The sequence below is a fragment of the Pholis gunnellus genome (assembly GCF_910591455.1).
Source record: "Pholis gunnellus genome assembly, chromosome: 4".
In the NCBI taxonomy this organism is placed as follows: Eukaryota; Metazoa; Chordata; class Actinopteri; order Perciformes; family Pholidae; genus Pholis; species Pholis gunnellus.
In genome coordinates this window covers 21,054,986-21,073,696 of record NC_136530.1, presented here as the reverse complement: position 1 = coordinate 21,073,696, position 18,711 = coordinate 21,054,986, and the positions used below count along the sequence as shown (strand labels likewise).

The window sequence follows — 18,711 nt, the reverse complement described above, 5'->3', positions numbered from 1 at the left end:
CTTTTAAGAGACACTCTCTCCGTCCCCCCCCCCCCGTCCCCCCTCCGTGAACACGAAAGTTGAGCGCTGTGGGTCACAGTTAGCGTCATTCTGGGCAGCATTGTGCATGAGAGAGCCAGCTTTCACATGCATGTTTGCAGCTGAGTGTGTATGACAGCGTAATACGGGTGTAAATTGGTAGCTTCATTCTCCACGAGATCCGATCCCTCCCACCTGTCAGAAAAGCTAATTATATTCACTCTGGGGTGCAGGCTGCAAGGAGAGAGAGAGTGTGTGCGTGTGTGTGTGTGCGTGTGTGTGTGTGTGTGAAGGGACTGGGGAGCAGATTGGTCCAGAAATAGAGTGTGTATCTGTGTGTGTGTGTGTGTGTAAGCGAGGGGGAGAGGGATCTTGAGATCGATTTTCCAAGAACACTATGGACCCATGGCCAACTCTCTCTGGAGCCCGGCGGCCCTGACCCGCTGCCACCAGAGCTCCTCTCATCGCCCTCACACCCGTGTTCCTGCCCCCCTGGGTGCCAGAGGGGGATCTCGCTGTCAAATGTTTCTCTGGATCATCTTATAGGGCTGCGGTTGACGCAACGTTTCGCTCAACAAATCAGACGTGTGGTGCTGGTGTCGGTCACGGTTTTATATTTGGTGTCTGACATCACTCCTGAACCGGTCAGCTCCACATAGGCCCGAGAAATACGCCAATATATATCATTTATTGTTTTCATTGAACCGATTAGACTTCATATTTCCACCAGGGGTACCAACTGACTGTATGAGAACTGTGCAAACCTAAACGCCTATTATAAAATACTGTATTGCAACATATTTATACTTTATGGCTCATGACTACCTCTGAACCTACTGCAATGCCCAGCATGTTTACTTCAGTGTTCAGAGCGTTGATTTGTCGAAATGTAGTTCTGATCCGGAGATCAAGTGCGACAGGACAACAGGAGTTAACGAAGCTGAAGCACTTTCAGTGTGAAAAACAGAGAGTGTATGAGAAAAGCTACTAAAAGCTCAGGCCACTCCCTTCAGCTCTATACATCCTCATTTTCATAAAAAGACAGAGACAGAGAGAGACAGAGAGAGAGGGAGCTGTCGGAAATGGGAGGAAAAAGCTAAAGTGGACAGAACATCTTTATCCCACACCAAGTTAACAATTTTCCACTTGATTTAAGGAATGCTGGGACGTCTCTGGGGCCTATTAGAGAGCTCTCTGCTGGGCCAAAACCAGGAGGAGTCAGCACATTTACCAAGAGACTGAGAGAATGAGCAAAAGAAGCAAGAAAGAAAGAGAGAGCGAGAGCGAGGGGGGGGGATGGAAAAGACAGTAAAATATAAAAAAGAGACATCATTTACCTCTTGGGCATTAAGCCGACACTCTCGTCGTGAAACAACTCACAGTGAGTAGAACAGAACAATACATGAGCTCAGAGTATTAACATAGAGAGGGTCATGTTAAGACAAAGTTCACACTGTCGCTAGATGACATTAGCACTGCATCAAAAAACAATGCCGCCGCCTCCTCATTCATTTCAATGAGACCGCCTGTGTTGACGCAGTGAGGATGAACCACAGATTGCTCCATTGAAACGATGCAACATTGTCCAGCAACTTTTGCTGCAATGCAAAGCAGGCGTTATCAGGAAACGCATTATAAAAAGGCAAATCAAGCGCGTGCAAGAAACACGTGGCAGGTAGATGATGTAACATGAACGCTGAGAGAAAGTAGTCCAGGTAGTGTAGCCCGGCCCGGGACATGTCGATCCAGGTAACAAATGTGATAGAAGGGCTGCTAATGTCGGCACATGTCAACATGCTAACAGTGTGTGCGTGTCTTTTTTAGTTATGCAGGGTTTTAGAGCACAGGAAGAAAAAAAGTAAAGCTGAACTTGAACTCACGACAAAGAATGGAGCTAACACACTTTGTTCTGCATCTGCATGGCGGGAGTAGCTCTCAGTAGACACGTGCACGTGCGCGTGCATCTCGACAACTATTTGTTTGAACTGTCTGGTCATAGGTTCGGAATACCAATTGAGAATATATCTGTGTACGACACTGTAAAGTTGAGGAGATAAATAAAGACAAACTGCTTTAAAAAGGGTGAAACCACGGATTCATTTGGCTAAACGGCCGATCAGATAGCTCTCTATTATCCACTGCCGCTGACAAGGTTTCAGGCTGAATCAGCCGAATGGCCACATTGATAAGAGCCAATAAGAGATGACTATAGCCAACCGCGCAAAAACTATGGATGACAGTTGGCCACAGATGGCCGACTGTTGGCCTATCGTGTCAGGAACCTGGGAGAGAATGGACGCGATACAGGAGCCACATTTGAGGTAATAAAAAAAAAAAAAAAGGGGGAAATAATTAAAAACGGCTAAAAAATTGATTTTTGGGGAGTAAAGAAACGAGAGGGACAATTAGGAAGGCAGAGACGGATCCTGCGAGGTGGAGGGTGAGTGTGAGACAAAGCCAGGATGAGGCGGGAGGAGGATGGAGGCGAGGAGCAGACTTAACCCCTGAGCTGCTGGAGTGTCTGCCTGCCTGGCCCATAGTGCCATCCTCAGCAGTTTTCCCATCTATAATTACTGCCTGCTATCCATCATAGAGCCACCAGAGCCTCACAGCACCGCGCTCCATAAACACACACACAAACACACACACACACACACACACACACACACACAAGGGGGAAAATCACAGACCTAAGCACTTCAGCTAATAGAATAAATATTAATATCCCTTTTGTTTTCTATATCCTCATTTCCCCATGCACTATTTAAATGAGGTCTGACAGTGTGAAAAAGCATCTGTTTCACACTCGATGCTGGAAAACAAGCAGAGGAAGGAGGAGAGAGGAAGAGCGGGGGGAGACAAAGGGAGGTAAATACGCAAGAGGGGGAAGGGGGTGAGGTTTTTATTTTTGAGGTGGAGTGTTTGTGTGTGTGTGTATGTGGGTGGGGGGCGGGGAGTGAGTGCGGTGGGGGGGGGGGGGGCGCGATGTGTCACTCAGACACTACAGTTATGCCATTATGGACCACCACCCTCTGCAGCTGTTGCTGCCTGTGTGTCACTGTGTGCGTGTGTGCGCGTGTGTGCAGGAAAGATTGGTTACCATACTACTTGTTTACCTAAGCCCCAGTTTAACTTCAGTAGAACTGTATTCATGTTGTACAAAATAATTATACGTTGAAATGAACAACCCGGCTTAGACAAAGCTGTTACAAGAGCCGAGACTGTGACATCCATTGCTTTAATCATTCCTCTCCAGCCAGATTGACACAGTGATACAAGTGTCCTCGGAGAGAGAGAGAAAGAGAAAGAGCGAGAGAGAGAGAGAGCAAGCAGGAGAGCGAGAGAGCAAGCAGGAGAGCGAGAGCAGGAGAGAGAGAAAGCAGGAGAGCGAGAGAGCAGGAGAGAGAGAGAGAGAGCAGGAGAGAGAGAGCGAGAAGGACAACATGACCACAGGCGAGGACAAGACAGAAAGAAGTGGAAGTGAAACATTTTGAACTTTTGTGTAAATTCTTGTGTTTATACAGTGTGGTCAGAATGAGCGTGTCTCGGACTGGATTTCTTTGGTGTGTTTGTGTGGTACCTTCTCTCCTTCAGGACAGTAGCCTTTGACAAAGTCCTCACACACTTCAGCTTTGCGGGACACGTAGACGTGACTGTAGGGACAGTCGCTGTTGTTACAGATTCCCTTCAGGAAGTAGGAGCACACCGGCATCTAGAGAGAGCGAGAGAGAGAGACACACACACATATGGCAGCCATCTGAAACAGGGACATTTTTCATAGCACTTGACAAAGACGGGGTAAAAACTACATTTTACAATATGAAAATCTGAACAAAGAGCCCTACTTGGGGGATTTAAATAGAATCTCAATTTGTTAAGTCAGAATATAATGATTCCTCTGACTTGTGTTGGATGGGCTGAAGTTGCCCAAAACATTGGGATTATTGGCAGAATTTCCAAAACATACTGAATTGATCTTGGGAATCAATCTGACTCTGACTGAATCAAGCACTTTTGATTCTTCCTGAAAACACATCAGACAATAAGTTGAGAGCAAAAAAAAAAAAGTCTGCTGGTTAAAACTGCAACTTCCAAATATTGTGCAGAAACGGTGAACTGGGTTTAAGTCAGAGAAGATGACACCGATACATCACTTAGTTTTATTTTCTACTTTATTTCTGTCCTCCCATCAAGATCGTCTCCCCATGAGTAGACCAATAAATAAGATGACAGAAGAGTTTGTTAACAGACATGCGGTTCTAAACCCACTGTCATGTACAGTTCAGACATGTCCCGTGTGCCGAGCAATCCGTCACACCGAGCAGTTAAATGACCTTAATTGCAGTTGACAGCGGCAGAGTGAGAGTGAATGTGCGTTTTGACAGCATGTGTGTGTGTGTGTGATCTACGGTTTGGTGTGTGTGTGAGCCTGGTGGATGCCGGTCTAAATATACTTCTGAGGGGGTTCTGTGAAGAAAGAGGGGGGGGGGGGGGGGTGAGAGTGACTCCACCTTGTCGGGATGAGTTCAGTTTGATCTAATTAACTGCTACAGAAATATTTATCCAGGCTGCAGCTCGTCCAGCTCTCATGATGTGTTTATGTGTCCTGGATGTGTGCACAGACCGGGCCAGTGGTGGAGGGAGAGGGGAGAAAGGGGGGGGGGGGGGCCACCCCCGCTTCACCCCGCATACAGTCCTGTTTAAGGGGTCCACGTGAAATAAGAGCGGGAGTATTCTGTGGAGGGATGGGCCAACGGTTTGGGGGTGAGGGGGGACTGTTGGAGAGGTGGCATTACAAACAGACAGCTGGGCTCTCAGCACTTACAGGCAGCAGGGTGACCAACACAGGTGCAGGGCATTGTGTGCGTGTATGTGTGTGTGTGTGTGTGTGTGTGTGTGTGTGTGCTTGGTGGGTGAGGCAGAGCACCTGTTGTAGGGTTGTTTGTCTTAAGGGAAAGAAAGGAGAAAAACTAGAGCAGCTTTCCCTTTATGAGTGGTTACACTTCACCCTACTCACTAAAACACACACAACGTGATACGAGTTAAAACAAATAATATATCCAAATCTGTCATATATATATATATATTTGTCCTGTTTACGTAAGATGAATTAATTAACTAAGAGCACTGGGCTGTTGGGTGACGGGTGAACTTGTGCTCATATTTATGCGATTGGTTGTTGAGATTTTCATACTATTGGTCTGAAATAAACTGAGATGAGTTTGGGCTGTGATCTCTCAGTGGAATCATATTGTCACAAAATAATATTAGTATAGAATATTAAACGAATGATTTCAGGAAATTGTACATTAAAACCAACAAATATATAGTTTTTGAATACACAGAAGGTGCGTGGTTCATTCAACTGGACGGCTTCAGATGTACTGTTGCATATATTTGTCACAATGTGATTCGTTGATACTGAAAAAATATACATCTGTATGATTATTTTTAGGGCTTCAACTAATTATTCTTTAATCTGACAACTATTTTCTAGCCGTTATAGTCGTTTGAAGGGGGAAACAAGCATTCAACATTTAATCAACTATCAAAATTGTTGTCCATTGCCTAAATATTATAATAATATCAGCCATATCTTGGATCTTGTTCCATGTGGCTGTGTGTGTGTTAACCAGAGGAAAACACACACTCACATGGAAGCAGGTGATGAGGAAGGAGAAAGCAACACACAAATACCCAGATTCATCCTGCTGGTCTGTAGATCGAACAGGTGACCCTCAGTCACAAGCTCTAACCTTTAGGCTGCTCGCCTACCCATAAGCCCCGCCCTGAACCCCCCAATCGGGTGAAGTCTTCCTCACTCCTTCATGTGTCATGGAAAATGGAGCCGTGCCCAGAACGCAAATTCGATCCACGATGACTGTACCCAATAGTGTGTCATCTTATACCTACACTCTGTACCCAACCCTGGCCTTTGCAATGAAAACCCATAGAACACAGTGTTGTCGAACGCCCGTTACCTTCTCCTTGGCCACCTTATGGGAGAACGGGCAGGTCCCGTCCGCCTGATGGCACGTCCCTCGCAGAAACCTGCACAGCGCAAAACGTGTCAGATGCTGATAGAAATGCAAAGTGGGAGGAGCTGCTGGTCCTGGTTTGGCCCTCTCTAAATACCACCACAGGTGCTGATCAGAGCTAAAGCCAATTCAATCACTTTGTTGGTGCAATTGGGAACAAAAAACAGTGTGATAGTTGCTGAATTTATTCAAAAATGTATTCCCCTGAGTATCAGAAAATGATCAGACGTTCAGTCCCTGAACCCATGATGCCCAACATAACACCTCGCACTTTACAACTCTCTTGGGTAGAGAGGCAATGGAGGAACATCCATCTTTACAGAGGACCAAAGGACACGATGGCATGTTCTCGTGTGCTTCCCGTACGCTACCTGGTGCAGACGGCGACCTTGTCCGGGTCGTGGATGTAGGGACAGCTGTTGCCGCGGTTACACTTGCCGAAGCGGTTGTAGTACATGCAGTACTGCTTCTGCTGCTTCTTCTGATGAGCCTGTCGGATTATGGCAAGGCTGCGCTGGACTGCGCGGCTGGTTTCAGAAAAACACAGACAAAACCCACAGGTATCCACACGTCAATAACAAGCAGCTCGCGGTAACTAAAGAGGACACAAATTGGAACAGGGTTGACATTTCCAGCTCGGGGTGAAGGCATCTACCATATGCTAATTGTATTTCTAAATGATACCTTCTGGATTTACAGCCCTCGGTTGAGAGTGACGAAAGGTAGTTAATGTTAGGAGGGGGGGAGAGGGGGATCAAATGCAAAAGTCTTGGCAGGATTGGATGTCTTGGCGGCGCTGCCGTATGAAGAGAGCCAGCAGGATGGCCCACATATAAGTGTAAGAGTAAGTAAAAAGTTGTCGGATTTGCACGCAGCAATGTTTGCACCACTTGCGCTCGAGTGCCTCTGATGAGAAGAGGTGAAACAGGTGAAACAGGTGGGCGGTGTGAAGAGCTTACCTGGCTAAATGACGAGGGCTGAAGGGCCGGTTGAAAGCAGGACTCAAGGGCGAGACCTGGGAGGTGCTGGAAGGCCTTCCTAAATGTGGAGAATAAGGACATGCGAGCAATGTTAATTGAAATTTAAAAAAACATCCTGTGTTTCTGTTTAATCGAGCGTATAATCTCCAGAGTAAATCAACACAAAGGGTGGAGTGTTGAACTCCTAATCCACTATTTGGGTCTGTCGTCCCGTGGCGGCAGCAAAATGTTTCTTTTTCTTCTTATAATAAATATAAAAACTCTCTCGGATACTGGCAGTCCCTACTCACTACTATACCTCATGTAGATGTCCAGTTTTAGTCGCAAAACAATGCAAAATAACAAACATTACAACCGTACAAACATATTTCGTTTTTTTACAACTGCCATTTTGCTCTATGAGAGCACAAGTACAGACGCACACCACCTTTTTTTGCGTCAACAACACGAGTAAAATCATACATTTGTGCTCAACTAACACTGAAATGCAGCCGTTCATGTTTTCACTCTTCGCTTATATTTCCAGTGCTAACATGACACGTTGTCCAGGAGCAATGTTTGTGAAAGTCCCACAATGCATTAACTCCTCCTAACTGACTTGTGTTGTGAAATGTTACCACAGTATTTAAAGTAATTAGTTTGACATAATTAAAAAAGACTTTTTAAATAAAATGTATTCATCTGGCATGTCCAGATGGTGTTATCTTACAAAAGGCGTATCCTAAATACATCATTTTTAAATAAATACCATTGTAACTATTCCCATATGACAGAAGTGAAGCTGTGCCCTCCTGTGTGTTTGTGCAGCCAGATGCAATAACAACCTGATATGTGCCTGGTTATTTATACGGTGGTGGTTTGACGCATTGGTGCCAAAGCCAAACGTGACGTCCAGCTCTGTCTGAGAACATCATAAACACTGTGTACCCATTGCACTCCACACACACAGGAGGGAAAGGCGAGAGGAGCGGAGGAGGAGGAGGAGGAGGAGGAGGAGGAGGAGGAGGAGGAGGAGGAGGAGGAGGAGGAGGAGGAGAAGAAGGCTGAAGTTACAGATGGCAGTTGATCTTATTCCTCTAATTTTGGAACCTTTTTTTTGGCTCTCATCTGATGTGATTCAAGCAGAGCAGAATTACAGGCTGGTGGCTGAAGAGCAAATGTGAAGCTCTATGGGGGGGAAGATGTGAAATCATAAGTACTGCTGGGAGGACACTGGAGGTGTGTTTCTGGGGGGGGGATGCAGGAATGTGAGTGTTGGGATGCCGGTCACGAGTTCGACAGAATGGAGCTCTCTTCAATTTCACCTGCAGGTGTAGTTGCTACAGAATGTGCAGAAGAGGGAAGTGTGAAGGAGGCTGAGGCGGATCCGGGCTTTAATCTGCACCGTCCAGTTCTCCAGACCCTCCCCCTACTCTGCTCTGACAGATGACAACTTTATTATTTCAGATGGCAAATCCAGCCTGCTCCTGTAAGTCCATTAGAGAGCATGTGGGCAGAGCTGCAGCCACAAACATGAATAAACACTCCTTTATCACCTCGGGGTGCACGCACACACACACACACGAAATGTGCCTGAAATCCATGTGCAGAATAGGGCCGGGTATCAAACCTCAGTACGTTTTTGGTAGAGACTTAAAAATGTGTCTGCAACACCACCGCCTTTGTTCAAGGAAATATGTAGAAAAACATTTTTAGTTTTTCCTTTTGCTGTCGTACCGGGTATCATATTGGCCAAACAGTTCAAATGATACCCAGCCACAGTCTTGGGTGAACAAACGTGTAATGTAGCACCCAATAACCTCTGACCCCTTTGATCTGATGTGCTTTCAACAACCAATAAATTGATATTTGAATTGAAATTTGATGCCTTAATTGCCACAAGCCAACCGTGGGGTCGCACAAATTCTGTACGTCGTCAGCGTGTTGCCAGAGGCCGGGACAGTGACGGGCAGAGTACCTGTTCGGTTGATCGACATGCTGGACGCCACGGTGCGAGACAGCTTATTGGCCGACACCCGGTACAGGGACCCACGGATCCAGCACATGCTGCTTCCTCTCCAGTGCGGGCTGGACGACGGGTGTCTGTCGTGGGGAGATCGCATACGGCTCTGGAGGAAACTCCTGCGAGGAAGAGGGACAGAAGAAGAAGAAGAAGATGGAGTGCAATAATGGATAGGAATACGTGTGGAAATGACCATTAAGTTATTCACTTGAAAGGATCATTTAAATTATTACAACTTGTTGGAATTACCCTTTGAACTCAGTTTACAAACTGTGACATTTTCAGTCATGCCATTCTCTGAGGGATCTGCTCATCCCCCCCTTAGTTCCACCCCTCTTTTCTCCGTCTTCTCCCTCAAGCCCTTTCACTTTATCTCCCCTCCTCACTTTATGTTTCCAATCCTCCGGTCTCCCCTCCCTCCCTCCCTCCCTCCCTCCCTCTCTCTCTCTCTTTCCCTCCCATGTCACAGCACTCTGTTAAATTGCTCCTCTAATGGAAAGGACGGCAGTGTGGAAATGGAGAGAATTGAAAAGAGGAGAGGAGGAAATCAATGAGATAATAGGCAGGGCAGGGGGCCAGAGCAGCGAGGTTGGCCCCTACACTGGAGCGAAGAGACCACACACACACACACACACAGTATCACAACACACTCATTCCACAGTATGTACAGTACACACAATCACAGGCCTCTACACACACATGCTCACCATTCAGAAGTCATTCAGAAGCACTTGTGTGTGTGTGTGTGTGTGTGTGTGTGTGTGTGTGTGTGTGTGTGTGTGTGTGTGTGTGTGTGTGTGTGTGTAGGAGGGGCTGTACGTGCGAGCCTGCAGTGTGTACGGGGCTGCTGGGTGGTGTTGAGGCGGTGCAGGGGTTATGGCGATAAATTGCGCTGTCCTGTCACTTCTATTTGGGGCGGATTGGGGCTGGTGTGCAGGGTGCCGCTGGAGGTAATTTGCTGCCGTATTTCAGATGGGCTGGAAATGGGTTTAGAGCGAGAGTTCATGCCTCCCATTACAGAGAAGAGAGAGGGTTACCCCGAATGCACGCAGCGCACCAAACAACTGACACGGACGCTTAACACGCTGCGGCCCGGCGGGGAGCTGCTGCAACGCTGTGAATAAGAAAAGAAAGAAAAAAGGAAAAAACGGTGGAAATATCAGCCGTCAACTGCGTTCACGTAGACGGTCTACCTGACTGCGCGCCATAACTCAGCCGCACAGACACTCAGTTCCACTGATGCAAGATCAGTGGCTGCCCTACACAGGGCAACTGCAGCCAGGGGAGCTGTAATGGAGGCTAATGCCGGAGCGCTGACTGCCACCCAGGGAGGCTTAAACAAGGACCAGGCGGCCTGGGGAGCCACAATGGAGGTTAATGGGGATATGACATGAACAGTTAACACAGACGGTAGTTAACCCTGACACAGGGCCGCAGTCAGGGGGGGTGTGGGGGGGGTGGGGGGTGGGGTTGAGAACCAGTTTGAGAATTAGAACCAGCTCCTAAATTCAGAGATTTTGTCTTGTCTCGGCACTTTGGGAAGATAAGTAAGAGCAAATGAGTCGTGGACCGCAGGTGATCGCCAACACCTGTTTACTGTCAGCGCAGCCACGGTCTCTCGCTCGCTCACCCATACACTTGAAACACACACACACACACACACACACACACACACACACACACACACACACACACACACACACACACACACACACACACACACACACACACACACACACACACACACACACACACACACACACACACACACACACACACACACACACACAGAGTACCGGTTCCATAAACTGTATAGAGTGAACTGTGAATCAGAACTGTGTAGAAGTTCGGTTTTTCTTTCCTTGTTAAATAAGCGTGTGCAATATTTTCATCCCGCCGCTCAAAGAATCCGAATCGAGAGTCGTTAGGAATTTTGTGCACAAATGAAGTCCTGAGACTTCCGTGCACAGCCATGTGAACGAGTTTCACCCTCGGGCCGAAACACCATTAGCAAAAACCGCCTCTGTAGGAGCAGATTACCTCTGCAATAAGATAATCTGCCTGTAATGAGAGGGGGGAGGGGAACAGAAGAGGCAAAGAGAGGAAGCAATCAAACCATCAGAAAAGTAATAACCTCATTTAAGACATATATCAGGTGTTTTTATTCTCTCCTTGCAACGCTCCCAGGGACGCCCTTGACCTCCAGAAGGATATCTGTTATCAGAGGCTCCAGGCACATCTGATGCACAAATCTCCCCAAGCTGGACCACCATGGTGGTGGGGGGGGGGCTTTCAATGTTTGAACACATACTGTACTGTCCTTTATGCCGGAGGGACACCTCCATACAGTCATCATACAAACTATTTATATCGGTGTTTTCTATATTAACTGTGGATAAAAGAACGACACAGAATGTGTCACTCTTTAGACACTTTCTTTTGGTTTATGGTACATTTACTGTATGCTTCAGTATACTTATAGTGTTTGCGCTCAAAATAAGTGCAAAAGAAGCTCGTTATTCATGATAAGTCAATCCAAAAGACTTTTGGTTTCTTATATAGCCATTTGGTCTATTAAATGTCAATAAAATGTAACCAAAACCCAAAGTTACGTCTTCAAAATGTCTTATTTTGTCCGAACTAAAAAGGTCAAATAACCCAAAGATATTCAAATTACAGTGAAACATGAAAGACAGGAGAAGACCACCACATTAGAGAAGCTGGAACGGGAGAACGATTGGCATTTTGGCTCGACGAATAACTTGAGCGACAAATCAGTAAAACATTCCGTCAATCCATTAATCCGCTAATTGTGCCCTGAAGTACAATCTCTGTGCTTTAGCTCCATTCAGTCGTGTTGTAAAACATAAAGACAATGACTGGAGGTCGCAGTAAAAGAACATTAACTCACCAAAAAGAAAAAAAATGGTAAAATATGTTGAGAAAAGGAAGAAATGAAGGAGGGGGCAAGGGCATGCAGAAACTCCCCTGTGACTGGTCTGCATGCTCATGCGAGTGTGTGTGTGTGTGTGTGTGTGTGTGTGTGTGTGTGTGTGTGTGTGCGTATACAGGCAGGTGTGTGTACGTGCAGTGCTCTGACCATGCGACGCACAGACAAAAAGGAGAGCGCGATTCAGCACTACCGGTGCCGTTGATGAATGATCCGACTTTTGTTTTAGTGACAGGGAAGAATTTGGAGGGTCGCGCGACTGCTCCGAATAATGCTGCCCTCGTCTATTTGTCTGCAACCCAAGCATTAGTAAGCTCATATTGGGGAAACAGTTACCCTTGAAACAGAGCACAGCAAAAACAGTCATCTGGCTAATTCCAACGGCGAGGGACTGCTGCTCGTCTTCAGGCACTTAACGGAGAAACCAAAGCGGTGTCATTACGCATCACGCGCCCATCAAATCCAACTTAGAAAGGGAGCCGGCTGTAAGTGTGCAGAATGCTCTTTTTCTTTTAAAATATCACTAAGAAGCAACGTAAGAAGCAGTACGCAGTGTGAGGAGGATCACAACACACGGCTGTAGGTGACTGGTAGATGACTAATGTGATAAGTAATGAGCAAATGAATGAATTGGGGGTTATAAAAAAGGGGATGAATGAAGGAGTGAATGCGGGGAAAGGCAGGAGAGAAGTGAAGAAGAGGGAGCGCTGCTTCACTTTATTGCCCAGTCGCTTACATCCTGTGCTGATCGATACCGAAGCACTAAAGGAGATGAGCGCGTGGACAGAGAGACTGTGTGTGAGAGTGTGTGTGTGTGTGTGTGTGTTCAGATGTATATGCTCAAAGGTAGTACACTTATTTGGGGGTGGACGGTCCCGCTTACGTTTTTGGGGGCTTTAACGTTTACGTTAGAAGTAAGTTAGAAAGAGATAAATATGCAAGTATAGAAGCCAAGCAATGAGGAGTACGAATGAGATCAGGCAAACGTGATGTGTCAGATGTGATTCTATCTTATTAGATCGGACAGAAAACTAAAAACAAAGAACAGCAACAGCGCAAACGCATGACTGTGGAACATTTAGAGAAGGGACAGCGGAGAGAAAAATAGGGAGGATGTGAGAGCGATGAAGAGGGGGGTGGGCTGTAATTTATCCCCCAGTGTGCATGCTTTACGGCTTTCTTAATTCAACTCCTGCTACTGTTAATGGAGTTAATGTTGAGATTATATCTATTTTCTGGTGGCAGGGGGGTTGAAATACCGCTGCCGATTCCCTCGCTCCTTCAAGCCGCCGCCCGGCACTAAATCACCCGCCACGCTCGTTATGGCTGAAAACAGGTAAGAGAGCGGCATGCTGGGAGGGGAAGCCTCTCTCTCTCTCTCTCTCTCTCCCTCCGGGCCTGGGGAGCGGGAAACGCCTGGGACCGGCTGGTTCGAGAGGGTAAGTGTGGTGTGAAAATGTACCACTGGTTTTATTTTCCTCTTCAAATGTTTGATCGATATGATCTACGTCTTTAACTCCATGCTCTTAAATGTTCCTCCGGTGCATTTTCTTGTGTGCAGCAGTTTGAATCGTCTCGGTGTTCCTAAAGGTGCAACACGATTCAGACCGATGCTGATAGCAGACAACAGACAGGCGTTAATATAAATTACTGATGTTTAATTAAAAAGTGATACATCCTCTGATGTAACAGTTCATTGTGTTAGACTTCAGATTTACACATTATGCATACTGTTGCCATTAGATATATATATATATATATATATATATAAAATAAATAACAAAAATATTCTAACCCTAAATCATAAAAATGCAAGGCCCTGAGTGAGCAGAGCGTTAGGAGCTGAGAACATATGAGGACAGGGATCAGTGGGTCTGATAGGCCAAAGATGAAGAGCAGCACTCAGTAGTTAAGAGCAGAGAATATGAGCTCATGCTCCACTCAATGGTTTCAAACTGATAAAAGTGGAGGGTGTTTGGAGTTAAACAGATAGATAAGCATGAGAAAGGAGTGCATGGGAGGCCGTGTGTGTGTGTGTGTGTGTGTGTGTGTGTGTGTGTGTGTCGGGGAGGGGGGTAATCCACTATCCCTGGGGACCCGACCTGTCCCCCCCCCCTCCCTCCCTCCCTCCCTCCCTATCTCTTTCCTCACTTCTTACACACTTGGTGATATTTCACAAGATGTCACAGGGCTCAAATTGAAAATCCCTTGATGAATCAATATTTACTGCAGCAGCTAAATGAATAGTAATAAGTCACCAGAGGCTGAGTCCAGGCCCCTGTGTCCCACCAAATCTGGATTACACAAATGAGCCAAACACACACACACATACACGCAAATAAGCACATAAAATGCTTTTATAATAAGAAGCTAGCCAAACATATCCAAACTTAACGACAACTTCAAGAGAAGGTTCACTCCTATCAAGGACAAACATTTGTATTTGCTCAGGTTTTGTGATATCTGCCTTTCAGATGTTTGTGTGGAATTTTGTTTGTTGTGCTCACAACAGGGCTGAGAACCTCTGGGAATATCAGGATTAGATTTAATCTGAACCCTAACCTAGAATGGGGCATAAGTAGGAACTCGTGCTACTTTCAACCCTGTGTGGTTTGGTTGGTGTGTGTGTGTGTGTGTGTGTGTGTGTGTGTAACAGGCTAGTCATACCACAGTCACTTTCCAGGAGGAGCATCCTGTTAATTCTCTACACATTAACAGATCATCAAAGCCAACCACAACAACCTGTTCACAGCTTTCACAACTAACTTCAGTTAATGTACTCCAGACTGTTATTTACAGACTGGTGCTGACATTTGTAAATGTATTGATAGTTGATCACAAATTATGTATATATATATATATATATATATATATATATATATATATATATATATTATTTTGCTTTACAATTTATCATTTTAGTCCAAAATATTAAACATTTTCTGGTTCCAGCTTCTCAAATGTGGATTTGCTGCCGTTTTCTCTTTTATATCATCGTTATATGAACTTCTTTGGATTTTGGCCTATTTGTCAGACAAAACAAGCAATGACACTTTGCGCTTTTGGATATTGTGATTGGGCATTTCCCTATATTATGACATTCTATAGACTACATAAAAAAACAAAAGAAGGAACCAATAATGATAAATAATCATTCGATGCAGTCCTATTTCAGGGACTTTATTCACTGTGAAATCAAGAGCCAGCGGTGGAATAAAGCTCGGGTGAGAATGACTGAGGATTGAAACAGTGGAGATGAAAGTTAGATAAATGAAGAGCGGGAGGATGAGAGTTGTAATGGCGTTAAGAAGCACCCACCCTTCCTCCCCACATCTGTCCTGGGTGAGACGCTTTCCCTGCTGGTGTAAATTAATGTGGGGAGCACGCTGGTGTAAATGGTTTATTCTCTGGGTTATCTACTGTGTAAAAATGAGCGCCATAAATTCCCGACCTCTTCCACTCATGCTGCACATGACAGTGACATTAAAGACAGGGCGCTGCTCTGCCCTGAGGGATATTAGCCATTGAGACACATTAAACCCAGACCTGCAGGAGGTGTGTGTGTGTGTGTGTGTGTGTGTGTGTGTTTGTCTCTGTTAATGTGGATTACCTGGCAGACTGGATCCTCTTGGCTCTCCAAGAGAGGGCGGGGTTGTAGTGGAGGGCGTGTGCGGTGCTGGAGCCCGGCCGGGTCACCATCTTGTAGCGCGACCTGAACACCCGCGGAGAGGCGGGGCTACGGTTGGAGGAGGAGGCGGAGGAGGAGGCGGGACCTGAGGACAGTATGAAAGTCTGCAGGTTAAAATCCGATCACACGCAGAAACAGAGGCAATAGCTAAACGTGCGGTCGGTATGGGAGCAAACACACATGACACGCATCATTGTGAGTGCATAAACCTGTGCAGACACACACAAGTTTGTCTGAGGACTCTGGCAGGTGTGCTCTTTAATAAGCGTCACATATAAAAATGAGAGGGAATAACAAAGGCAGAATTTTTATGAGCCTAATAAATCACATCCTCTGTCTCTTCCCTCGCCGCCTTCATCCCTCCTGCCTGCCCCCCCCGTTCACTTTAAGTCTCATTCGTTATAACATTTTTACAGATCCATCAGAGAAGAGGCGCAAGAGTAGAGCGGAAAAGAAGAAGAAAAAAAAGTGTTTTTATTTATTTATTTCTTCGGCTGTGTATCCATCATGTTGTTTTATGAGGGCCTGTTCCGGCTGACGTACCGGCACAGAGAACAGAATTTGCATCGTGGGCTGTCTCGGCCTCCGTTCAGTTCAAAGACCACACGGGCCGAGAGCCTCTGCACCGAGGTCACAAATGTAGGATTATCGTGAATGATTGCAGAGGTTTCTGTCAAACACAAAATGAAGCTCAATCCAAGTCAATTTAGCCGAGCGAAGCCATTCACACTGTTTAATTCAACCCATCAGAATTTGCCACAACCTCTTTGAGCAATATTCCTGACAGCTCCTGTGAAAATCACGATGGGGTCAAAGACTCAAAACAGATCCCCGTATCTGTTCAGCTTTTCCTATTGTGCTGAAATCATGAAATAAATTCATTTCTCAGAAGTCTTTCAGCCTTTCTATCAAATCAGTCTGACCTGCTGATCACAACCCGTCTGGCTGCTGCTGTTGTTGTTGTTTCTTGACTTGTCTGACTTCTTTTTAAGGGTGTTGTCATGTTCCCAGATTGCAGCAGTTTACTTGTGTGTGTACAATATGATTATTACAGACAGACACAGTGGCCAAACTGAAGTGCTGCAATATACTGCACTTATTAAGCTTTCACAGTCACGGATTAAAAGCGCTGTGAATAATTACAGTAGTTTGTTAAAAGAAAAACCTTGAATAAATCAATTCGCCACAAGCTGCACGTTGCTTCGTGAACAAGGTAAAAACCTTCCACTACTACAGCCTGAAAAGCAAGATTTAATGCAACATGAATCAATTGTTCACTGAATTCATTTACATTATTCCCCCCCCCCCCCCCCTTAAAGAAAACCCTCTTGCATGTCATTATCTGCAGTACGTCTTCCCCCTCTACCAATCATTCACTGTGGTGGTCAGTGACAGCACTCTGTCTTCCTAATGAGTAGAGAAGAGACAGAGTGAAGAGAGGTGTGAAAGAGGGATAAAGAATGAGTTTATGCACTCGACGAGGAGCTCATTTGCCGTCACCTCTTTCACAAGTCTTTAATTGCCAATTGCCAAGATTGTTGCCGTTTTAATTAGCATCCAATAACAAACCGTGACCACGAGGGTCGCGGTGACAAACAATAAAATGATTCGATTTCCACTTCTACACATGCCGGCTTCTCTCTCCATCCCCCCCTCTATACACACACACACACACACACACACACTCTCTCTCTCTCTCTCTCTCTCTCTCTCTTCCTCCCCCCCAGGCGCTACTTTCATTTGTCAGCCGGGATGCAGCTCTGGATCAGCTGGAGAATTCATCTCAGACAAACATTTACTGTTGAACAAATCACTGCGAGCTGGGGGGGCTGCCGAAGTACTGACTGCATGTTTAGGACACACACATACACAGAAACATACACACTCACTCACACACACACACACACACACACACACACACTGTGCCTTGCACATGTACAATCAGGTCGATGACGCACACATCTAATGTTTATAGGAAGGTTCAATATAGAATTGTAGAGTCGAACAGGGCAATAAATACGAGCAATCGGAAGTGTTTGAAACAAACCTCGAGGTTATCTAAACCGATTTGGACGAGAACGCAAAGGCGAACCAGACGTATTTTAAACATCCCTCGCAGTTTACAGGACGTTATCCCGGTTCAACTTCGACTTGTCGTACTTGTTATTATGCACTTACAGGTTTTCCTGTGTAATGAGAGGTTATTAGCAACTAAGGATGCTAATTTAGACTTTTTTTTCCTTTTCCTGACCGATAGCCGACCCTTCGTTAACAGGTCATTAACCGACAAGATTAGTGCTTTGTATGCAGGGGGAAGGGGGGGGCGGCTGTGGTTGAAGTGGCTAACAACAAGCAGCCCAGCTGCAACGATAACCGATGCACAAACAGGTTGAATCCATCATTTATCACCAGCTGCAGTGTATGCGCAAAACAGCCAGCTGAGTCCGGCGTTCACCCGGCCGGGGGACTTTTTAGCAGTCACGATGTCGAGTGCATTGTCGTGGACGCGTGTAGCCACTTTCAAAGAAAGTCTCCACCGAATCAAAGAGGTCGTCAGCGGTGTCTGCAGGTCAACTGCAAGCCTGACTTTACGTTGAGTCCACTTGAGGCTGGTTACAAAAGCAAGTCAATCCCCATAGATTGTGCCCAACTTTACAGCAGAAATAAACATCCGTATAACAAACTTTTAATGCCCATAGGATTTGTGTTTCTTCACCAATCAAAGTGTTTTATTTCATTGTTAAAAGCTTGTTAAAAACCTGTCCAATCGTTCCTTTTAAGGCCCTGACACATAACCAACCGGCGGCTCATTTTGGGTCATCGGTGAGCATCTGTCGCAGTAGGCTTTGCGGTGTATCCCGCGCTGTTAGCACTGGTCTGCACTGCAGCTTTTTTTCTTTTTGGCAGATTCAGGTTGATTTGTCTCTGATTGGCTGATTGCAGCTAAAGTGAATCAGTGCACGGGAAGAGAAGCGGAAGTGATTAAAGGACTTATGTCAAGATGGCACACTCAGAGGGCTCTTCTCATTTTACAT

General features: G+C 45.9%; 1 protein-coding gene across 1 annotated transcript in view; it reads right to left on the bottom strand.

Moving 5' to 3' along the window:
* zc3h3 (zinc finger CCCH-type containing 3) overlaps positions 1-18,711 on the bottom strand; it is a 48,084-nt gene that overhangs the window by 2,979 nt on the left and 26,394 nt on the right. Inside the window, exons 4-9 of the mRNA XM_079158115.1 lie at positions 15,599-15,761; positions 8,994-9,157; positions 7,016-7,094; positions 6,428-6,583; positions 6,000-6,069; positions 3,599-3,730 (exon numbers count right to left, since the gene is read on the bottom strand). Of these exons, the coding sequence (XP_079014241.1) occupies positions 3,599-3,730; positions 6,000-6,069; positions 6,428-6,583; positions 7,016-7,094; positions 8,994-9,157; positions 15,599-15,761 (764 nt within the window). The remainder of the gene's footprint in view (positions 1-3,598; positions 3,731-5,999; positions 6,070-6,427; positions 6,584-7,015; positions 7,095-8,993; positions 9,158-15,598; positions 15,762-18,711) is intronic.